Source organism: Chrysoperla carnea, chromosome 3 (assembly GCF_905475395.1).
Source record: "Chrysoperla carnea chromosome 3, inChrCarn1.1, whole genome shotgun sequence".
NCBI classification, from domain to species: Eukaryota; Metazoa; Arthropoda; class Insecta; order Neuroptera; family Chrysopidae; genus Chrysoperla; species Chrysoperla carnea.
In genome coordinates, this window is record NC_058339.1 from 65,097,484 (window position 1) to 65,123,860 (window position 26,377).

The 26,377-nt window shown below is 28.5% G+C and overlaps 1 protein-coding gene across 1 annotated transcript in view; it reads left to right on the forward strand.

Annotated features, from left to right (window-relative positions):
* The first annotated feature begins 2,301 nt into the window (after nucleotides 1–2,301).
* Nucleotides 2,302–26,377, forward strand: part of LOC123295240 — a 152,120-nt gene continuing 128,044 nt past the window's right edge. The window contains exon 1 of the mRNA XM_044876509.1: nucleotides 2,302–2,852. Within this exon, the coding sequence (XP_044732444.1) occupies nucleotides 2,428–2,852 (425 nt within the window). The 5' untranslated portion in view covers nucleotides 2,302–2,427. The remainder of the gene's footprint in view (nucleotides 2,853–26,377) is intronic.

Sequence of the window (26,377 nt, forward strand, 5' to 3'; positions counted from 1 at the left end):
TTAAAATAAATTTATACTTTTGTTTTAAAATTGAATTTTAAGTAGTTTTCATTCTTTCAACCTTAAAAATTTATTTACTAAAATAACATGATAATTATTTGCACTCACCCATAAATAATTATTCTCAACACAATTATTTTTTTAATAAAAATTCTCAAAGGATTGTAACTGAGTAACTAATGACAATAAAATGTTGAGTAAATTAAGTTTGAATTTGAAAGTTCGTAAAACGATTGTAAATTAATTAAGTAATGATTGTACACTATTAGCATGCCAGTCTTACTACTTTAAGGTTCTTTCTACGCGTATGTGTTATTCTTATTTGGAAAAGAATTATATAGTTTAAAACAGGGTGGGCCATTTTAATGGCTAATAGCTTGTTTTGTAATTAAACAATCAAAAAAAGAACTTAAACAAAATTGTAGATTTTGATGGGGGACATCGAGACATTAGATTGGACCTGGGGTGGACCCAGGGTTGCTTTCATAGCCAATTTAGATTCTAAACGGTAAGAGATATAATAACACTACAAATTTGAAAGTTTATTTTCATAAAAAAAACTAACAACTTTTGAAGAAATTCGACTTAAAAATATGTCATTGCATTTAATCGAAAGAAAATACGCTCAAATTTAATTGATAATAATTTTTTAAAAGTCTTAATTTATGTATTTACTAGCTTGATATTCACCCGCTTCGCTAGGCTTAAAAGTAAAGACCATCGCGTTAGAGCCTCCACCTCTCTTGCTCTAGCTTATCTCCCTTTCATAACACTGGAAATAGGGGTAGGGATTGTTTTAAACAGGTAAAATATATGTACAGAACAGATGGCCATGAATTGTATCTTGTTCACAACTTTACAGAAATCTTTAATTTATGGTTCAAAATGATGCTCATAGATGACGTAGTGAAATGTCATAGGTTAAATTTAATTTTTTTCAATATATCTTTATAAATTACAGCTCTTGTGTAAGTCTGATGTTTGGTCTATATTGTTTTAGTTTCATTCAAACCCATTCGCTAGTTTTTGCGTGAAAGCGTAACAAACGAATGCCTTTACTTTCATAATTATAATATAAGTAGGGATAAAAATTAAGTGCTTTCAATTTACATATTTGCCACAAGTATATGTGCGCACTGAACTACCACCCGACGACGTTTCGTAAGGGTTAAGGACGCCACAGATTATTTGCAAGCCTCGCTATTCTACCATCTCTACCCCACATAGTGAACACACTGCCGAAATACAAAACATCATCTATTAAACGCTATCAACTAGAATATTCCCAAATATATACAATACATTACACACCCTAGTCTCTAACGGGAATCACCCAATTTTATAAAAATCATTTTGTTATAATTACATCTCTATGTACAATGTACAGTATAGTAAAGAATCTCAAATAATTCTTTCCTATTATTACATAATCATCCATTATATAACATACCTACATATAAATTATATCAAAACTAGGTTGCAGGAGGTTATACAAAAATCAACACCAACAAAACATCACGAGAACGACAATGCAAAGCAAAGCAAGTGGAGAGAAAAATATTGTACACGGTGAATGTTGAATATGTGATGCGATAGTTGAGTTATGTGATCTAACTGAGGTATGATTTGCGCATGTGCAAATAATTTGACAAGTAAATAGAAGAAAGAAAGAATGCGGGGGTGGTAATCATAGATACATACATACACACCGACCGGCGCGGCGCATTCAAAACAACTACACACATATAGAACACACTACAGTATGTACGTACGGTGTACGGATGATGATTTAGAAGTAGGGGCCAGCAGTACTGTAACTCGCATCACAATACGATGACGAACTAAATAAATGTGGTTTTGTAGATGTTCAAGTGTGTACTTGTACTAGCGATGATCATCAAAACATAGTTAGAATTTGCAGCTGATTGTATACACAAAAAAAAGCACCCATCATAGATAGTGGCATCTATATTGTAGACAAGTAGACGTTCTCCGATTTTTGAATCACAGTGAGAACAATGTAAATAAAATAAATAACCTTATTCAGCTCAGCTTTTTAAATATCTCTCCCTTAATTTATTTAAATCAGGAAACGATCCTTTTTAATTTAAATTACCCGGTTTTTTATTCAAATGTGAGTGTCTTTTGTTTTTATTGCCAAAACAAAACTAAATCGCTTATCGATTTTGTGTTAATAAGTGATAGTGTTTTGTTATTATTTTAAATTAACATAACCTTTTGACAAATTGCAAAAAAAAAAACATATCATCTAGGTAAGTATTGTGCCAAAAATATACTTGAGTTTGTGATTAAAAATGTGCCATTAATAGAAAAAAAACTTGAACTTTTTGAAAGTGATAACTGAGAAAGAGTGCGTTTTTTTTTGTTTGTAATTAAATAATGAATTTATAAAACTGGTGTAACAAAATGTTATCATATATTTTACCAATGGATGAAAAACCACCCTTATTGCCAAATAAAGATCATTTACAATTAAATTTTGAATCGAAACCACCCGAATCACCAAAATTAGTGACAACAAATGGTAATACAACATCGTCTGATAATACACCGTTAATAAATAATACAAATAGCCAAATTACATCAACAAATAATATAAATATAAATAATAAGAAACCATTTATTAGTAATATAACATCGGTGAATAATTATGTAAAAAGTGGTGCAATTAAATATCATTTGGCGCAAGGTAATATATCGAAGGAGAGTAGTGTTAGTAGCTGTTTAAGTGATGCAACTACCGCGAGTTCTATGACGCCAACAAGTACAATCAGTGACAAACCGAAAACGAAAATATTAGCGAATGGAACTAAACATACTTCACTTAAAAGGTAAGATTAATATTAGTTTTGGATAATTGTACAGAGTGTTTAGAAAAAGGGTTGGGAGCTATGTTGGTCCAGAGTGATGAGCGACCTTGAAAAGCTAGATATGTTAGAGAATATAAAGATTTGAAATGTCAGGCATTTTTGTTTTAACAAAATTTGTTTCAACATACAAAATCATGGAATTTCATGACACTAACTAATTCGATTGCCACTTTATTCTAAGATTTGAGCAGAAAAAACAGATCTTTGGTATAGCCAATTGCCAATTGTTCAATATGTAAAAAGAAAAGCAGCTATCCTCAGGCTGCGAATTTCTTAGTAATAAATGCGATTGCAGCTCTGCATACAAGTAGGAAAAATATTACCGAAAAATTTAAATTTGAGATTTTCGAAAATAATACCTTTGCCCTTAGCAAAAACAAAATGATGCGTGCTGGAGTATAAATAAACTTGGGGAGGAAAGGTGAGATTTTCTTGTCCACGTCAGACAAATTGGTGAACTTGTGTGTTTGCGCTGTGGAAATTTCAAAACTGACTGGCCTGAGATTTTGTGTGTGCTAACGTTGCGCCAACAAAATCTCAAAATCTAAATTTCAGTAGGGTTTTGAGAAGAAATAATTGCTGCAAAACATAACAAAAATAAAAATTTTAAACTTTCGGGATCAAGACAATTTTTTCACTGAGAGAAATTTTCACTTGCCTAAACTAAAACAATGACAAAATATATCTGCAAAAAAAAAATTCAAATTTTTGGATGCTAGCGTTTAGCACCTATGATTTTGTAAACAAAAATAGCGCTTGTGCAAATATTATGATGCAAATGATTAGTACTAAAAAAACCCAAAATAATCCAAACTAGGGAGGTGAAACTTCACAGACTTAATAATTCCATATTTAAATATTTGATTATACAACCTTTGACATTGTGAAAGGTTGAATTTCCAAGAAATGCAATACTATTTATTACTTTTTAACAGTGCATGTCTATAAAATTTCACATTTGAACAAACTTTTCAACCTTTTGCTTTTCGAAAATCCTTTTTTCATTCAGAAAAAAGTTATACAATTTTTATTATTTTTATTTCATTAATTCCTTAAAAATAATAACAACAATTGCTTGTTCATAAAAATCCCTTTTCTAAAATACTCTGTATAGGTTAGGAATAACTAGGGAATTGATTATTTTTGAAGGTTTATTCGTACTAAAAATCAATTTTTATATGTAGACCGACCAGATTTTAATTTGATATATAAAAATTGTATTTTGTTATCACCTTGGGATAAAAAAAAAGTGCTGATAAACCTTATTGCTAATATTGATAATAATATTTTTCCAATCTGTTTATTTGTAACGATAAAATATACAGGGTGTCTTTTTTGACTTGCTCAAATCACAATAAATACGCTTAAAATTTTTTTTTTTTTAATTTTTTAAAATAAAAGTTATCTTTTTTCCCCTATAAAATACGAATCACATGTAAGGAATATAGGGTTTCATTTGAAAAAGTTTATTTGACCATCATTTAACTTAGAGCCTACCCACCTAAAAATAAACATGTATTTGGAATTGATCGAGGCTTTCAAATGATACAACTTTTGTTTGAAACAATTTCTTGCATCTCAATCATTTTTTTATTTTTTTGTAAGTTAAAAAAACAACCTGTATATGGCGTTCATTCTAAAAATTATTATTAACAAGTGAAAATATAAATATTATCAAAGAACTCGATATTTCGAAATAAATTTACGTATTTCGACTACTAAGGAGTCATCATCAGTATGAATAAGCTAATTGTAATAACTTTTATTGTGTATGTTACTCGTTGCTAATTTGGTGGCGTACTACGCCGACTTGGTAGTCGAAATACATAAAATTAAGTGAAAATAAACAATTCACTAATGGTTAATCGTTGAAATACCCTGTATAGACAATGTTGAATATCAGTGTTTGCATTATTTTTAATAAATAAGAAAAAACTAAAAAATCAACACATATTATAGCGGCCTTTTTGTATCTACTTTTTGAAAATTTTTTGAAGTATTTTCTAGAAGAGTTTTTTTTTCGTTTTTCAATAATCTTTGACAAGACTTACAAATTGAAGCTGCCTACAAATTTTCAACTCTCTATCTTTTAAATTTTTGGAAAAAACGACCATTAAAGTTTTGATATAATTTACGTCCTCCCGAGAAAACAATGACATTAACGAAAAAATATTTCAAACAAAAGTTATTTATTTTTTATAATAAACATCTTTTACATTTAAGCTTTTGTTGTATCTCCTTCATACGGTTTACAAGATCCAAATATTTGTCTGATAATCAAATGAACTGGATTTTTGTAATATTTACGTTCTAATTATCTAAGAAAATAGAAAAACTGAACAAAATATTCGTAAAGATTTCAAAAATTTTGTTTTCGGCAAGGATAAAACTCATTGTCTTCGAGATAAAGTTTTAAATTCTATGAAAAAGAAATTAGGAAAAATGATAAATTATGGAAAATCCTGAAGGAATTTCGACATATGATTCCCATCCGATATTTTCCCAAATTATTTCATACAGATGCTTATTAAACACGCTATATACTCCAATTAAAAACACTCTACATATTTCAATTTATTTCTATCAGAAAGTAACAAAAGACTTTTCAAATTAAATTGAATTTTCGCTTGCGGTAATGTTACATATGGGTACAGTCAAATGTTACGAGACTTCGTTCTATTATACTGCTGTTTGATGATAGGTATTTTTTTTTTGTTCAACAAACGAAATGCAGAATGTAGATTATGCAGAAAAAAAACTTTTTAATTCTACCCATAGTTCTGTTTATAGTTGTCAGTGAAAGTGATGGATATGTATATACACAGTGGCTCATAAAAAAGTGTCCTGTATAAGAATAAAATATAAAATGAATCAAGCGTCAAGCAGTCAATATGGCAATCATAAGGAGATTTAAATTTAAAAAAAAAATCGACTGGGTTAATTATTAAAATAACCTGTATAGACATTGTTGGTTACGCAATCGTTTGTTTTTTTTACGTCACAGAAGTAATGAAAGATAGTCACTCTTGCACACAAATTAATAAGAGTATCTTTGCTCTCACTTCCTCAGTGGACATAGTACATGCTATAAACAAACACATACATAGTATAATTAGGTTTATAATTTTTTACATTTAAATTTTTGTTCTGTCTCTAACGGTTTACAAAATGAGCCCACCCGTCTGTTCGTCAAACGATAACTCAAGAACGAAAAGGGATATCAAGCTGAAATATTTATAGGATGCTCAGGTCAACATAGGTCAATTGGGTTTTTGGTCCGTAGGACCTATCACGTAAACTATTAGATTGGGGATAGAACAAAAGTTTAAATTTAAAAAGTAAACAACTTTTAATTGAAATTTTTTTTCGAAAACATCATAGTTTACCCGTGAGGGCGCAAATTATGACATAATTTTCTCCATTATCTCCAAAACTATAGAAGATTGCGAGTTGGAAATTTGCAGGTAGCTTCAACTAGTGGTATTGTGAAAGATTCTCGAAAAACGCAAAAGACATATAGAAAATATCTCTTATAATAATTTATTAAACATAATCTAAGCACTGACATTCAACACTTTCTTGACAGGGCATTTTCAACAATTAACTCTTTGATAAATTTGGCTCAAATTCAGCTCAAAAACTTGCAGGAAAATGTTTCAAACAAACGTAAGTTTTTGGTTGAACGGTGAAAACCTAATGGTGACTTTGAATTTATCCTTGACCTTCAAGGATTTTTTTACAAGACACAAAACAATTCGAGTTTTTAATGAAATAGACTTGGAATAATACTACCAATTGATAAGTTTTTCCGTATAAAAACCAGCCCATATTTTGAAGGAAATATTTTTTTGTATTCATAATTTGAAATTATCTACCCTACTTTGTTTATCAATAATATCTTTTACTTTATTCGAATTTTTGCTCAAGCTGTTCGATTTATACGAAAAAATGTTTTCAATGTTCCCGTACTCTTATTCTTAGAAATGAGACGTCTCTTTTGTCGGCGTGTTAGCGAACAGAAGGGCTAAGTTCAACCATCTTGTTTATTTATTGTTACACTATAATCATCGTCTCAATATGTCGTCTCATTAAAATACAATAAATTTGCATTTAAGAAATACCACCCTACCCATTTTAAAGGCTAAATAGACTGTTATAGTTCTACTAAATAAGTTGATTGATTGGAAGTAATTTTGATACACCCTGAAACATTGTTGCCAACTTTACCTTCTGTTGCCAACTCTATCTTTGTCAAATCTACTACCTCGTAAGGAAAATCTACAAACTTACTTTATAAAAAAATAAAAATTTTAATAAAATTCCGTGAAAATGCTCTTAATATTATGTTTCTTGGTTTTTATCAACATTTTTATTGTCCTTTCATTAAACACTTACCGAAGAACAATTCTGAATTGTTTAATCAAAATATGAGGTTCGGGATATAGTTTTGATAAAGAGCGACCAAAACCGACAAAAGGGCATCACGGTGGGTTTCACAGAAAAAAAAAGATTGGATCTATCAACTTTTAAGCAGGATTTGCTGAAAATTATCAACATTTTAAATTATAGTTACCACCTAGACAAATTTTGAGTTAGCAACACTGACCTGCAATAAAATAAAACAAGTGATATAAAAGTATACACTGAAAAAAAAAAAAATTAAGAAAATGATAACCTCCGAATCTCGGAGTTGGTCGTTTCATATTGAAATAAAAAAAAATATACTTTCAAACAATTGATTAACAATTGGAACAAGTACAGCTAAATATTTTATTTACAATAGAATGGGATTGAATTTAAAATATGAATTCATTGATACAAAATCACTGAAGTTAAATAAACAAAATCATTACTTCTATGAAAGAGATTGATTTTAGTTTAAAGTCATGCATTTTATTGATGAATTAAAAGAAAATTTCTTTGCGTTTGCTTTAAATAGAGTATTTGGTTATTATGATCGCATATCTATCATGTTTAGTCCATATGTGATTGAGCCAACTTCATAAAGATTATTGTTACTAGTTAACAGAGAATTTGAAATAAACATATTGATCATTTTAATAAGATTTACCATATTTCTTAGTATGTTTGTAACAAGCATCGATAGCGCCATTGGTTAAGCTGTAGACTTAGGAAATTAAAATCAATAGTAATCCATATGCCGCTAGTTCAAATCCTACTTCAAGAATATTTTTTTTTTTTTTAATAATCCTGTTAGCAGGTATAAACCTTTTTTCTACCTGCTCGTGTAGCTGTGACAATCACATCAGTATTTTGTTATAATATTTATAAGTGGTAGAATCAATCAAAAAAAGATTGCTTAAAATTATGATGCATTTCAAAACAACAATATTTGAAATTTGATTTGACAGTATATTACTTTCATACAAACAAGTCATGCGTTTGTGACAACTTCACCACTCCACCCCGTACGGTAATAATATCACATTCGTGGCACCATTCGCCGTATATGATCTCGCGTTGAGGTTGAAACATTCTCATATCGGTTGGTATTAAGATTTTTTTTTTCAGTGTAGCTACCCATATAATAAAACACGTCGCATTTCATTGTAGCAAGCTCGTCATCAGAGAGCTAGATAAAATTGTTTTTTTTCTGCGTTTCTTTTATTATCGTACACATAACACACAGCCACAGTATTTGCAGCACATAAGTAAGTGACATGAAGTGCATGGTACTTAATACTTTTTTTTTCTACTATTCAAATCGGATTTCCAGACTTTTGGAATGAGACACGATTTTATATAATATATAAAAATTGTTTGTAGAAAGTTGTGTATAAAAATATAAAGCTTTTGTAATTGTAAGTGTACGTTGATAATATTAAGTGGATTATTTATTATAATTTATTTATAATAATATTTGTTTAATATTATTATTAATTAGTTTTGTTCGGAAAAGTTATCTAGAATACGAGTTACGGTTTTTATATTAATGTGTCTACTAGGTTTTGAAGTTTACTACTTTTTTTTATGTGTCTGGGCAGGTATTATGATTAAATGTTTTAATAAATTAAGGATGTACAAGCACGGTACTGGAGTACGAAAGGATCTTAGTCGAGTAAGATGTAGTACCAAGAGTCAAACGTATCTTGAATGATTCTGTAGTTTCTTGGTAGATATTGCTATTTATTAAAATTCATTTGTACTGAAGTAATGGTTTATCAGAATGCAAGTTGGCCGAAGACTTGTTGTCAATGTCGTTTTGTTTTCGAGAAAACTAAAAATAAATTTTTTTTGTGAAAACAATCCAAATTGGTGATTCAAAATATACGGATCGGTTGGAATTTTTTTGCTTAAAAACTTTTATTCAAAATATTTTTTTCCTGAAATGCACAGTTTTTAAGAAAAATTAAATAGAAACAAACAAAATACGGAAAATATTACGTTGACGTAAATTTTTCCAGAAAATGTGAATGATAAGAGAAAGTTTATATATACAAATTGATCAGAAATTTTACACCCAATAACTTTGAATTGATCTATTTTTCCATTAAAATGCATAGTTTTCGAGTAAATTGCAAATAGTTATGTAAAATCGTGGAAAATCGTTTTCCGAAATTACCGTTTCTTTTTTGCGCATATGAAAATTGTTAATCTACAGATAAACTTAAAATTGGCATGGGTGGTATTGCTGCACCCAAAACTTCAGTAAATTTCACCCAACGTGATGGGACTATATCGTTATTTATGACGGGATAAAATTTCAAATACGCAAAGTGATGTACTTTGAATCTAACAACATGATGTACCTTGATACATTGAATTGATACATGGAAATATACCTATGAAGTTTGCACTAAATAAAATTATATTTTTGTTTTTTATGGGATTCCAACTATAATAGGTATACGTGAAAAATAGAAGTCTCATTCATCCTGAGCCATTAAAAATACTAGTTGAAGTTGTTTCTGAAACACGTAAAGTTTTAAATGTTTCAATCGCATATGTTCTATGATGCTGTTCTCTAGATTGAACTGAACAATCGTTGGGATGATCCTAGGTACATTAAGGTGAAAACGAACCATTGTAAATTTGGATGTATCATGGATCACATCTCATGTACCATGGTTCACTATTTTAATCGATAGTTGTTTAGTATATAAACTCTCGAAAAAATACATACTATTGCGAAATATTAGTAAAAATTGCATGGCTGTAAGTACCCAAAAATGCAGCGTACAGGTTCTTTTCGTTGTGTATCAATTCATCACTTAATTTTTTAATATCACGTTTTTTCAATTAAAATGAAATAAAATTTCAATTACCTATTATTTAAAAATCTTAAATAATTAAGTTCAATTAAAAAGTCTTAAATAATTTAGTTCAATTAAAAATAATATTGATTACATTAATTTTGTTTAGTATGATGTGAAATAACTTTTAGGTATTAATGAAACTTATAGAAATTATCAAAATATTTATATTATAAAATATTGATAATGAATTCTTATATGCATATTATTTAATGTTTACAATATGTAATAAAATGTTATTATTTTCCAATCAATAATATTATTGACAAATTTATTGATATACATATCAGCAAAAATTTTTATTCATATCAAAATATTACAATACATGATATAGAAATTGTTAATTAATTAATTAACTACATACAATTGATGTTGATTAATTACAATAAAAATTAACTTGAAAATATCTTTTTTATTACTTCCCTTATTATATATAGTTAGTTTTTTGTGAGTCCCAGAGATCTTCCTCATTCTTCATCAAATTCCATAATATACCCGTAATTAAAGAGTTTATCGTGTCGGCCAAATAGATCCACGGTCTAAAAATGTACCGCTTCTCTTAAATTTGAGATTTAAAATCATTTAAGAAGAGATCCTTTAATGGATGCGTCGTCAAACAAAACATTGTCCCAAATTCGATTTAAGTGCGAATTTCTCGTGAAATTTTAATAACTGAATAATTATTCTTATATTAATTTTATAATAAGTTGGATGAATCTAGCGGGTTTTTATCGAAGCAAAATTTTATCGAATTCATTATCAAAATCCGCTAGATTTATCCAACTAAATGTATTAAATTAATGTGCTTTTGAGGTTAGCATCCGGTTTGTTGGAATCAGTAATATTTTAAGTCGTATATTTTCAAATACAAACCATTATTTATTTATTTGAGGTGTCAGAAATATTCCAATTTTTGGGAAAATCATCCTACTAGTTTTCTCGAATGGTATATTGTTCGGAACAACTAGCATCATCAAGAAGAATTAAAAATTTTGATTCTTAAAAATAGTAGCATGGGGGAAAATAATTTTTAGAGGTGATAGAAAAATAATTTTTTTGGAATTATAAAAAATATAATCTGATTATGAAATATAAACTCGAAAAATTATCGCTTTTAAAAAATCTGGCGTAAATTGGACGCATATATTCAATTGGGAAGTTTATTTTGTTATCTTTCAAAAATTTTTAGAATAAATAGTAGAATAGGTTGACAAAATTAAGTTAAATAAAGAAATGTATATGTATTTCCCCGTGAATCGAAAACAAAAATATTTAAAATTATTTTGAAAATACATTCGACTATCCAAATTTTAAATGATTATTTATGTGGTGGAATTCCCTAAGTAACGGTCGGGAAAACAATAGGCAATTTAAAACACGTGGACATTTATGAATGATTTTTTTGGCCTTGAATTGTGAACTTGTGGAATATTTAATTTTTAGATAATAAAAGATGTAAATGTCTCAGGTTCTCAACATTTAAAGGCATGATGATTTTTGAACTTTTTGTATTAAATATCTAATTAATGGCATAATTAATTTCTATTTCATTCGAACCACGTACCTACAATCTTCCAATTCAAATAACGATTTTTTCTGTTCAATAAAAGGTGCAGTGTAAAATTGAAACTCGGATATAAGTTTTGCACTTTGTAAAATTTATATAAAAGTACAGTTATTCACGGAAATACAATATTAAAAGTATCTCACGGATTTATTAGTTCTCAGAGCAGAGTTAATAAATAGTGACATAATTTACAATCATATAAAATATAAACAATTTAGTTAGATTTGTACGTGACCGTAACTATTTTACAAACAAAATAAAATCAGTTAATCACGTGTTAAAATCTATGTTCTATCCATAAGTGAAAAGGGGTCAAGTTCTCGTTTGTTTTAAAATTCAGCAAAAAAAAGTCTTGACGAATCTATTTAAGAATATGCCGGATAATTAATAAAGAAAAATTTCTGGTTATTCCATTCTGGCACAGATTGTATATCCTTTATTAGACGAAAAAAGATTATTAGTTTTCACGAAAATCTTACATTCGTTGAAGACATTATCACCTTCCGTGATGAGAGGCATCTTTTTATGCTTTCCATAATTGGAGACATTCTTTCTATGTATCTTTGGTATCTTTGTATGAAACCATCTCCATTCTTTTTATGAAGAAGTTATCAGTTGCCACATATTAGGGACAAAGCAAGGATGGGAAAATAAGAAAACCACGAAAAAATTCTTCAAAAGTCAAAGTAATGCTCGCTGTTTTCTTCAATCTGTATCATAATCTTACTCACTTAAACTTGTACTTTGATCTAGCTTTTAGCCATTGATCTTGGTTCTTCCATAATTGCTTTATATGTCTTGCACACCTGGTGTTGCTCTTTCACATTAGCAAGACCAAACATAAATTGCAAGACCAAGACTAATTAAATGTAGAACAAAGATGAAAAATCCGTAAGACTAAATGTGATCCCATTTTGAAACTTACTAAATACATATCGGCCCTTGGACGAAAATTATGCATTTTATTTTATAATTTCCAGTATAAATGAAGTAACTTTGCTCGAACTTGTATTAACGCAATCCCATTTGTGTAGATTAATTCAATAAAATTACCCCATATTTGCGAATTTATCAAAACACGTGAATTAGAATTTGTATACATGTAATATAAACTCTTCATATTTATTACAGTAAATATATATTTTTTTATTATTGATTAAGAAGATACGTGATGAGAAAACTCATATTCAAGTTATGTCATTCATGTATCGCTTATTCTTATAAAGTGTAGTTGAGCGCGATGCTCTCTGCCATAGCATGCGTTTCAACAACGATACACAAATTGATGTAGAAACTAATCGGAGAAGAATATGTAAAACATGGTGAGTTCTTCTATTCCGCTTAATGAAATTATCAAGAATAAGAATATTTATGTTATAATTGCCTTATAGTGATTGAAAATACGTCACTTTTCGTTCACCATTTGGTCTTTGGTGTTTGGTCTCTGTTAGAAATTGGATGAGTAAAATTAGCAAACAAAGTTTTCGGAAGCTTTGGAGAACGTTACAAATACTGGAGCATTTAAGCTGTATTTGAGATTGATATTTTTATTACGAAATCAAATTTTTACATTTATTTCAAATTTTTGTGTACTTTATGTATCCCAAAGTCCTTCATACATGATATTTTTAATAGCTTTTGTCATATTAACACATTATACCACGAAACACATGATAGCGAGATCGTACTTCTGTTCTATGTAAGTGCCTGAATTATAAGTAACCTTTGCGTGTATTATTATACTGTTTGTATGTGACAAAAACATCATATTTTTATTATGAAACCAAGTTTTTACATTTGTTTGAAATTTGTTTAGTACTTTCTTTAGTCAAAATACCTCAGTATTTGAGGTATTACAATTGAAAATCTGCCCAAATGTATTTTTGTTTGCTAATTTTAAGTTTCCGTACTAATTTATTGGTAGTATCTACAACAGGCATGGGCGAGTTATTTTAAGTCGAAGTCACCATTGTTATAATTTTTTTGTGTGCCACAAACTTTATTGTGTGTCTCTTTATCCAAGTCCGCATTGCTCATAGAGGAGGAAGCGAGGCGGGTATACGATTCTTCTACCTATCTTAGTTTCTCTAATAGTAATGGGATAGGTAGAAAAAAAAAGTTGTGTCTCTGTCTTACTCGTATTATTGATTGACACTGGTTAGGTTGTCGCTGTCTTGCTCGTTATTTAGTTACAGAAGTGTGAGGGACTTCTCAGAGTCACATTTGCCCATGCCTGCTAATCTACATGAAAAAATGAAACATTCCTAAAAAATTTAATTGATGTCAATAAATTTAATTGATTTTGAAATATCGTATTTCAAAATTTAGTAATTTTATACCCACATTTCGCATATTAAATTTAAATTTTATACCCACATTCCGCATATTAAATTCACAATTCGATATATTTTATTATTTTCAAAAGTATTTTACTTATTAAAAAATTTCTTCACAAAATTTTTAATTTTATTATTTATCTATGCGTTTTTAACCATAGAGATAAGTAGACACGTATACCTGTCGTTGTCTCTCTTATACACCTACAACTTCTGCCTCTTTCTACCTCTCTCCCTGCAGTCAAGAATTTACCTATTGCGTTTCTTATGTCTATACAGTTCTATGGTATTATTTCTATGGTTATAACCTCATAATAAAACTTTTGAGCTAAACTACACTAGTAATCACAAAAATGTGCCCCTTTCCCACTACTCGCCTGTGCTCACTAGGATGCCTAATGTGAAGTCTGAGAAGGGGAGAGTGTAAAGAAGGCAGTAAATTATCCATTTTCAAATACATTGCAAATGTTGTATGAGGTCAACAAACTTTTCTCTTTCATATATTAAAATTTATGAAATCAAATTTTACAAAATTTGACCCACAATTTATTTTAGAGGATTCCACATTCTGAATTTATAATAAACATTGTCGTGTTCCAATATATTCTATTCGACATAAAATAAAATATTCGCTCATATGAGTTTCTTCATGTTCAATTTCGATTAGAACCCCTACCCTTGATAACATGGAGATGAGGAATCAAAAGTCTGTTTTTAATAATGAAATCAACTCTCATTAATGTAGGTATTATATTATATTTTATTATTAACATGTAGTGATGCGTGCAATTTAATCTGAGACATCCTGTATACACGAGACTTGACATAAATATTAATATTTGTTACATGATACTGATATAAAAAAATACTTTTTAGAATTTTTGTATCAAAAGTGGTGCATAAATACTGTTCCATAAAAGATTCAGTCATGGTAATAATCAGTATTATAAACAACGTATATATGATAGAAATTCTTTGACAATGACCTGCATGATCTAAGGGGAGCATGGGTCTGAGATATCTACCAAAAAAAAAGCATATTTTTGTAATTTTTTTTACAGATTACCTTAGGTCAGGTTAGGTTATATTGGCTGTCCACGAAGGACACACTTGGGCTATAGAGCCCATTGTGATAACATACATGTGTTTTACCACCTTTCCGCTTATAATTTCATTTATCAGCTCCTCAATTTCAGAGGCTGAGTGCACCTCCTTCACGCATATATCATCATGCACTACACCAGTCCATCACAACTATTAATTAAATTTTTTTTGTTGTGACGGCGGTAATCGAATCCGCTACCCTAAGCATACCGCTGACGGAATTGGTTACGCCTTAACAACTGAGTTATTAGGGCGACAGAGTACCTTATTTATCAATATTTTTAAACTTATTGTACATTGTTAAGCATTATTCTAAGAATATACTGCTATATTTTCATAAAAAAATATTGTAAGTTCAGCCAGTGGTAGTGGTGAGAACCAAGTCATATCTTCTTCCAGTGATCTTCCAGTCAGGATAACTCATTATTGCTACATCTGAAACTAAAAAATCAAAGGGACATCTTTAATAAATAAGTATATCTTGGATTTGAATGAATGAATAATTAACAAAATATTCATTTTTGAATTTTTGGTGAAGGTGTAGTCAAAAAACTCAACAAAAATTGCTCTTTTTGTTAATTAAAAATAAGTTGTAATTTTAAAAAAAATCCTTGAATGAGAAAACTGCTGTTAGTGCGTCTAAAAAGCTTGATTTTATCTACAAACCGAAATATAAAAATTTCTTAGGAATAATATTATTATTATTATTATTATATTAACTTTAAAAATCATAATAATAAGAAAGCAGTAGGTATAGCTAAGCATTCAACCGTGTACACAAAAAAAATTAGTTCGATACAAATAGTAAACTGTTTCATTTGACTATGAGAAAAGTAGACTTCATTTTATATATTATGTTATCATTCATTCATTGTAAGGTGAATAAACTTTACAAAGTTGTGAAAACATTTTAAAAATAAATTTTTCTTTAACCTACTTGTTATTTCATTTTAAAAGAAAATCGTTATTTATTTAGAAAAATAATTTTGCAAAATTCGTTTAGTGCAGAATCTAATATACAAAATTATTTTGTTTAGGTAGGTTCTTGGGAATAAGTGTCTATAAAATATCTGCGCTAACAGGGCGTGAGAAGTTAAAGATTCGGACTCAAAATCCTTTGAAAATTGATCCATAAGTCTCATTTGGTATGTTTTTAGGGCTTGGGTGGTCATTGATTTTAATTCCCTCGACAAATGCGAAGCGACTTCTTGTAAACCGATTATTTGATACTTTGTTATAAAATGTTCTCAATCGAGTCGGTTCGACCGTTTAGGGGCTACGATGCCACTGTGAAACACAAAGACGCACAGATAAACACTGTAAACTTATAACTCTCCTTCTTAAATAAATATCAAAGTGATGGTCAAGGACATCAGATGAGATGAAAAGGATACTTAGAGAGCTATCATTTTTTGGGACAAATTTTTGGGATTATTTTAATTGAAATTGAAATATTTGAGTTGGCTTTGTTCTTTTGAATCATTGTTTTAAATTATCTAATTATTTTACCATTTTATTTTTCTAAATGAATTGAACCAGGTTTATTTGACCATTCATTTCAATTATAATTATTTATATGTCATGCCTTTTCCAAATTAAATCGATTTTGAAAATCATCGCCAATTTTTTCCGGTACGGAAACCTTAGCTCGCACTTAAAGCATAGTTAAGAATACTCTCCGTTAAATTACCTTTCTAATGAAAGCAAAAAAATTAAAATCGGTTTATTCGTTCAGGCGTTACGATGCCACAGACAGACAAACACACAGACACACACACATAGCGGTCAAACTTATAACACCCCTTTTTTTAGTTCGGGGATTAAAAAATCCAACGCATGTAAAATCGTAAAAATTATATTTTTATCATTCAATGTATAGAGCTCTTATTATATCGCAAGTTTAATGACCAAGAATTTTCTGGGACCATATTGAAAAACGTTAAAGAATTTGCTCTACATAAAACAAAACATATCAAACTCTAAATCTTTTTCTTTCTTAAAGTGGACTAAAATTAATTAAATATTCAATAAACGGAGTACATAAAATTATAACTCTTAAAGTAGGGTAACTAAAATGAATCACACACAATATTTATGATTTAAGAACTAGGAACTAACTAGAAAACTAAGTGAGAATGAGAATTGAGAGTATTGTAACATAATGTTGTATTTTAGTACTATGATGGCATAACATAATTATGTTTAAATTAATACAAAAGGTGATTTATTTTCTCTCAGTATGAATACGTTTTATATACGTATGATAGAAGATTGTTATGCCACCAAACAAATTGATTTGAATGGCAACTTTATTAATATATATCATACAAGTTAAATTAATACATATATACATGCTTCAATTTAAATCTTTACTCCAATAATCGAGGAAAAAAACTGAAAAAACAGTCTAACTACTTCAGGACATCACATTCACTTTACATTTAAAAAAAATTATTTTATCTATATATGGGACAAGTTCCAGCATTATTTGATTCTTGGCATTTTACCTGGACAATTATAAAATTACAAGACTTTTTGATTCCTGACATTTTTTATCTTACCTCACCGTCTTCGATGTATATGCGTTTCGATATATATTTGACATTTTCGATATATTATTTTAACCACAAAATGACAGATTTTTTAAGCCCTTATCGCAGCTTATTTAGGTTTCTTCATAAATAATATAAATAATTTTCTTTTTAGTCTATTTTTTATATTTTTGGATAAAATAATTCTCTGTATATACAAAATTTATAGGCCTCGTTGAGGGTTTTACTGACCTTTTAAGCAAATGTATAATTTGCTTGGACTACATACGGCATCGGCGTTACTGGATAAATAATATAATAACATCTCTTCAGACTATCAAATTATAACATCGAGTACCTACTTATGTAAAACTGTAGTTTATTTTTTATATTTATATCATTCTAATTTACTCTGTCATAATAAAAAAACTGATGACGTCAATCAGTCGGGTTTGTTTAATAGCCAATTTAGATCCTAACCGGTAAGAAATTGAATAATATTCTATGCCAATATGGCAGACATAAACAGGCTTAAATCTTAAAACAGCACCATTCGAAAAAACTGGACCATTAAGAGAGTCAGAAAGTATTAATTAACACATTTGAACAGTATTATTGTAAATTGCTACAGTTTCTTAATATCCATGTATTTATTCAACACCAGTTGAAACCTAATTTAAGGTAGTAAGAGCGCCAAGACAATTTTAGACTTAGGGTTGAAATTATATTTGTACCTTAGTTTCAAATTTGATGATTAATTTTGTTATAATTTCATGAATATAGACGAAAAATAAGAATAAAATTTTTCGATATCTGCCTTGGTTTTCGCAATATCGAAAGCTTAATAATTATATATAATTTTCATTTTTCGATATTTTGAAAATTACTCCAGATATCAAAGAATTGTATTCTTACTTTTCGTCTTATATTGTCAAGTTATAACATAATTCACTATCAAAATTGAAAAATATAAATTTGTGTCCCCACTACCGTGCTCATACATCCTTAATTTTCCCTGTGCTTCCACCACATTATCAAAGCCTTCCATTTATGAGAATAGAGCTAATAAATTTTGAAATTTTTTATCAAATTTTCGGAACACTATGAATAAAAATATTCAAACTTTAGACACATACATTGTTCAGACATTCATTCTGTGAATTGCTTGTATTGTTATCTATTGGGTGGGTAAAAAAAATAATTATATCCACAGGGAGTCAATAATTGAATGCGGTATACATTCAATGATATAAACTAGAATTGATAATTGCAATAATGAAATCGTTTTCAAAATATAATAATTGTTTATAATCTTTTGTATTTGACTGCTAGACATATTCTTCAATTCACAATACTATAATGGCGTAATCAATATGGTTTTTTTGTACATTTTTCATGGCCTTTACGAAATCAATTATTAAAAAGTTATTTGATTGATACACGTAAATAAATTTGGTTTAAATAAAAAAATTGAAAATTGGGATTTTGAAAAAATATTATTTTTAATTTTTTGTTGCCAAAAATGGAAAGATCATAGATAAGTTTTAAAAAATTGTTTTTTTTTTTCATGATAATTTTAAAGTTACAGGTAGTTTTAAATGAATTTTTGAAAAGAGAAACGATAATGCCCTACAAAAAAAATGTTTGTAAAAGATCGTGTAACGTCATAATGTCAATTAATAATTGTATACTATTCAATAAACATTATTACGTCACAACGATGTTTAACAAACAATTGCAATAGTTGCATAGCTAAACGGTAAGAGAATAACATTTTAAATAAGAAAGTTGATTCTCATAAAAAAACTAACAATTTGTGTTTAAAACATTTTTTCGAAAAACGTTAGCTCTCAGAGGAAACGAGACTTAAAAACAAAGTTTATCGATAATTTTAAAGTTACAGGTAGTTTTAAATGAATTTTTGAAAAGAGAAATGGTAATGCCCTACAAAAAAAATGTTTGTAAAAGATCGTGTAACGTCATAATGTCAATTAATAATTGTATACTATTCAATAAACATTATTACGTCACAACGATGCTTAACAAACAATTGCAATAGTTGCATAGCTAAACGGTAAGAGAATAACATTTTAAATAAGAAAGTTGATTCTCATAAAAAAACTAACAATTTGTGTTTAAAACATTTTTTCGAAAAACGTTAGCTCTCAGAGGAAACGAGACTTAAAAACAAAGTTTATCGATAATTGTGGGTCAAAGACACAGGTGAACCTCTATTCCCCTTGACAACTTTTGGCTAAATAATTTTTCCGTAGTTGACGTGTTTTCTTTCGATTAATTGCAATAATGAAATATTTTAAGTCGTATTTTCTCCGAAAGCTAACATTTTTTGAAGGAGGATCAATTTTTTAATTTAAAGTGTTATTCTATCTTTTACCGTTTAGGATATAAATTGGCTATTAAAGAAACCCGAAGAACTAGATTCAATCTGAGGTCAGAACATCATATCCGAGATCAAACTCTGCAACTTTTGTTTAAGACTTTTTGATTGGTTAACTACAAAACGAGATATTTAGGTGTATATATTAAAATGACTCCTGTATATTTGTTTATGTTATTAAAATTTAAGATTTTGAAAGATTGTTTATTGATCTCGTATTTGAAACAAAAAGTGTTTGTTTTTAACAAAACTATTGTCCTGTATCATTATGTAAATTTCCAAAATTGATTGAAAATACAGTAGAATCTCGATAAGTTAAAGTCCAAGGGAAACACAAAATATTTTAAGTTATAGAGGTTTTAAGTTATCAAGTGTCTATGTTAGGTAAGTTATAGAGGTTGCGTATTTTAAGTTATAGAGGTTTTGGGCTCTGATGGGAAGGGAACATAGTATTTTTTGAAGTAACAGAGGTTTTTATGTTACCGAGGTTTAAGTTATCGAGATTCTACTGTATTACAACAAGAAGACTAGAGAATGTCGAATAACTGTTAACACTCGGTATAAAATGTCGTCCTATTTATTAAGAATAATAATAACGATCAATTTACCAATGTTTACGTTTGTTTAAAATCATGTACATTTTTGTTTATATATCTCTTACAACTGTTATGTAAAATTTCATTGTAAGGATGTTATAAGGTTTCTTAGTACAGTTGTTTTATTATAATAATATTGTTTCAAAAAATATTTATTAGATTTCATTTTAAGAAAATTTTAATGAATTTGTGTAAGATAAATATTACTCAATGAAAATTAATGGAAAGTTTTTTTATAAAGTTGCAAGAGCCAATTAAAAAACAAACTTCATGTTCGATTTTAAAATGAAATCAGTCATGGGAATTGTCGATGGAAGTGAAAACTTAAAACTTTGGAATAACTGACCTTCGACCAAACTGGAGCTTCCGGTAGTGAAGCTCGCTGCGCTCGCATATAACTCTAATAAATACCTATTTACATTCCCTGAATAATAATAATAAATAATACCTGAATACTATTCAAATAGCTGTTCACAATTCTAAATAAATATGGTGGGAGCGCAAATAAATACATTTGAATAGTAAAATGTAATGTAATATATTATTTATATGCGTTTTCACCATTCATTTCATGGGTTTTAAATTTTTTGGCGCGGAACCCTCAAACAAATTTTTTATTTTAGTGGACTGAGTTGTGAACCTAACCATTCATGCATCCTCTTAACTACATACACAAAATTTCATCAAAAACGGTCCACCACTTTAGGAGGAGTTCAATTTCAAACACGCGATGACGCGAATTCCATAATTTTTGTTCATACAACAATTTGGCACGTGCTCAATGTGCCAAAAAAATTTTCACTTCAAAATTTTTTTTTTTAAATTATACGTAAAAATTGTTTTTTTTATTTTACATTTAAAATGGATTTTTGTCATAAATGTTTTTGAAAATTGTGTTCGCGACAAATGCAAAGCATTGCATATAGAGACATTGTTCAAATTAACGTCTTGCAGCAACAAGGTGGCAATTGATCTGGCGATAACAGGGACTTTTGAGATTCTGAAAATGTCAAGGGATAATAAGATAATTATAAGCTCGGTTAAAGAAATAAACAAAAATATTTTATGAGTAATGTTGGACCGTGAAGCCCTGATCTTAATCGAAATCATTTTTAACCACATTTGGTTTTTGAATTAATTTTACGTACGTACATAATTTTTAACAAAATGTATGGAAAATTAATTATTATTATTTTTTTTTTATTAATTTAAACACAAGAAAAGAAATTGCTTTAATTATAGAATTAATCATAGAATTTCACAAAAATTTCAAATTTCGCAATTCGATCACCACTCTGAAAATGTTTGTGATTGCTTCTTTGTTTGGGACCAAATTTTTGGCGCATGAAAATTTTTGAGCACTAAGATATTTGCTATTTTAGGGAGAAACACAAAATTTATAAAGTCTCTTATTTAACTGTTAGTAAATTTATAACATTTGTCATGAACAACATGTGCTATATCTTCCATTTATGTTTTCTGAAAGTTAATATGCAAAACATAAGTGTAACGAAAAGCATGAAGTCCCATTACTGGCTCCTGGAGTGAAATAAAAGATTTATTAGATTTGTTTTCATGAAATTACATAAATTTTATAAAATAAATACTGAATGAATCTTTATGTACACATTCCAATATGAATAATTATTAAAATAATAAATAAGACATAATTTTTGAATAAATATGAAATCATAAATTTTCTAGGCCAAATTTTAAAGACGCACTGCACAGATCTATTTGATATGTAATTTTTATATCCTGTTATATGAGATATATATCGAGGTATACTAATTTTAGTAAGTTTGTAACGCTTAAAAATTTGATTATACGAACAAAATTTTGGTATATGTGTTCATAAAATCATCTAATTAGCTATCAAAACGATAACTCAAAAACGAAAAGAGATATCAAGCTCAAATTTTTATAGAGTGCTCAGGACGTAAAAAATGAGTTTGAGTTCGTAAATGAGCAACATGGATAAACTGTTAGAGAAAGAACAAAAGTTTAAATGTAAAAAATTACCCTTAAAAAAATAAACAACTTTTGTTTGAAACGTTTATTCGTAAACATTACTGTTTACCCGTGAGAGCGCCAATTATGACAAGATATGGTTTTCATTTTCTATAAAACTACAAAAGATATAAGGATGAATTCTTGTTGACTTCGAGTTAAGACATAGATATTGAAATAACTAGTGGTCTTGTGAAAGATTATCGAAAAACGAGAAAAAAAATCTAGAAAATGTGTTGATTTTTAAACTTTTCTAATTTATTAAAAATAATGCAAGCACTGACATTAACCACTTTCTAGACAAGGTATTTCAACAATTAATTCAGTCAATTATTTGTTTTCACTTGTTTTTTTTTTGGTTCTATTTTTGTAAAATGATTTCATTTTATTTTACTATTAAAAGTTGTAAACCTTGTGTAATTTGAAATAAATATATATTATATGAAATAAACATGCAAAAATATTTTACATACACTCGACGACAAAACAAGTGGGTCTAAAAAGTATGAATCATAATTAATATTTACGTTGTATGTGAATGACATATACAGCGGATGTCAGAAGGAGTGTACTAAATTTTAATAGTATGTTATACATTTATATACGCGCAAAATAAACATAAAATAAAAATTGAATCCTTTGAAAAAGCGATCGATAATTATTACTGCCACCAAAATGATTTGCAAAAATTAAAATAAAATTTTTCCTAAAAGAAATTTCAAATATTTCGAAAATTGCTTAATAATAATATCTCAACTAAAATGATTTGATTGCGTTTTTTCTTTTTAATTTATTAGATAAATATCTGACATAGTGTTGGCAACGGCAAATCTGTCTGATAATTATAATTTATATTGCTAAAAGGACATGGAATAATAAAATCGTCTTAAAATGATTTTAAAATTAAAAAAGTAATTTTTGCAGTTTTTCTTCGGTAATGCTTACTAGACGCATCCCTATCTAATTTCAATAAGAAAAGAATAAAGGGTTTTGAATTTCATAAAAATTTGAATTTTCTAAATTTCCAAACCACACAAAATGTAATATTATCTTGGTTATTTTTTTATTCATCGAATATTAAGTACACTCCATTTAATATGAAAAATGATGATAGCCAAATGGCCACCCTTGGATCTTCTGCAGCAGTTTATTCGTTCAAGGTAATTTTCTATGTCTTTTCGGGAGTTGTTTCGGCCATAATTTGGCGGATTTTGGCTTTTAGGTGCTCCTACGTCGCAGTTTGTTGATATAAATGCAACTCTTAAGAAAACACCTATAAAAAAGAAATCCAATGGCGTTCAGACGCACGGTACGATAATACGCACGCCTTACTCTATCTTCAATTCTTACAGTTTCCCGGAACTTTTGTACAATGATGCGAATTGTTCGCTCACTTGGACGGTTAAATTGGTCATATCTTCCCGTAAAAGTCTATACATAGTTCTTACAGAAAAGACAATTTGAGCGTTGAGCGTTAGTTAATAAACTGTTCATTTCGTAAATGGGCAGTACCTTTGACTTGAAACAAAGAAAAGTATTCAGAGCAATCTTATTTACAGAGTTGCAAACTTAAAGGAAACTGGATCTTTTTTTTTTTTTTTAAATACTTAGTAGTCTCTAAGTAAACTTTTTTTGCGGCGATGCCAGCTCTTATACTATTGGTATTCTTGTATAGCAACTAATAAAATGGCTTTTATTCAAATAGATGTCAATCTATTCGAAGGATTCCCTAACGTTTGTGTCATATTCTTTCTCATTTTGTCTGATTAAATTAAATTATGTACGGAATCCTGTTTAATATGTGCGTGACCAACATGCTTTTAGACAGAGTGTTTTTAATTACTTTATCACATTTTCAGGTCAAAAATATCATTTAAAATAATTTTTTGTGAATGTTATTTAAAAGATCACATACAAGGTCAATAAAATGAATATGAATATTCTAGTTTGCATATTTGTAAATTTTAATTTTAATATGGCTTTAATTAATTCATATATTTTACTTGTACGTAATAAAAAGAATATATTTTGTGTCTAGTTCTAGGAAAATCTCATTGAAAAATCTACGAAATTTTTTTTTTTAATTTCAGAAGAATTCTTTAGCGGTTACTGAACATTTTCAAAAATAATAACAATTTTTGTAAAAACAAAAACTATCATTAACTTTTGAAAGAGTGAAATAGTACTTTTTTGGAAGAAAGTTGCTGGTGAAAATTTTGTTTTTAATTGAAAACTGATTTGACTGTTACGCAAATATTTTAAAAAATTTTGTATGAAATCGATCTTAGAAATCGCGCTTCGTATGTGATTTGGATTAATATTTCATATTTTCCTGAAATGAAACCGATTTTTGAATATTTTTTGTGTGAAAGCTACCTTATGTTACTGCTATTTTTCCGAATTAGGAGACTATCAAAAGTAATTTTTTGGATTGATATCAGAGAAATAATTGTCTGAGAGTTAAATAAACTACATTTTTGTGACTCTTCACAATTTTTTTTAAATACAAATTTTATACAAATATTTTTTTGTAAAACGTTGATCTTTTTCCAGGAAAATTGAGATATTATATATTTTTTAAACAAAAACTGCTGTAATTGGATTTACACGTTGTAAAATTTCTTATACACACAGATAGAAATAATCCAAATATATATAAAAACATGTTAAAATGTCTATATACTGTACTAATTAATATGAATGCGTATATCCTATAACTAATATTATAAATGCGAAAGTAATTTTGTCTGTCTGTCTGTTTGTTTGTTACGTTTTCAAGCCTAAACCGCTGAATCAGTTTTGATGGCTTCCGTTATAGAAATGGATGAGACCATGGAAAAAGTTACATTTTGTCGCGAAAATACTGGAAAGGAGTTAAATAGAGAATGAAAGTTGAATAGGCCATAACACATTATGAAATTTAGTTTAGTTTCGTTTAATATTCATAGATGACGTTTATGAATATATTTATTTAGGTTTTGCTTACTAAATTCAATGACAGTTGGTCGCTATGACCGATATATGAGCTGTTCTAAAATAAAGTGAATAAGGCTCCAAATAAAGTTTACAGGGTTTGAAATAGTATTACAATTTTGTTTTGTTTAACTGAAAGAATATTTACATTTAATACAAGGACATGCGTTGGTCGTTATAGCCGATCTATATACAGGGTTGGTCATTTTAATCTATACACCAAAATATCTCGTTTTGTAGTTAACCAATCAAAAAATAACTTGCACAAAAGATGCAGAGTTTGTCATGTTCTAACATCAGATTGGTCCCATTGCTTCGGGTTTCTTTAATAGCCAATTTACATTTTAAACGGTAACAGATAGAATAACACTTTAAATAAGAAAGTTTTCTTTCGATTAAATGCAATAATGACATATTTTTAAGTAGCATTTCTTCTTTGTAGCTTGTGTTTTTCGACAAAATGTTTTAAACAAACAAAAATTGTTCGTTTTTTTATGAGAATTAACTTTCTAATTTAAAGTATTATATTCTATCTCTTACCGTTTTGGATCTAAATTGGCTACTAATCCCGAAGAACTAGGTTCAATCTGATGTCAGACCATGACGTCGAAACTGCAACTTTTAATTGGTTAACTACAATGAGATATTTAGGTGTACAGATTAAAATGGTCCAGCTTGTATATACAAGCAAAGCGGG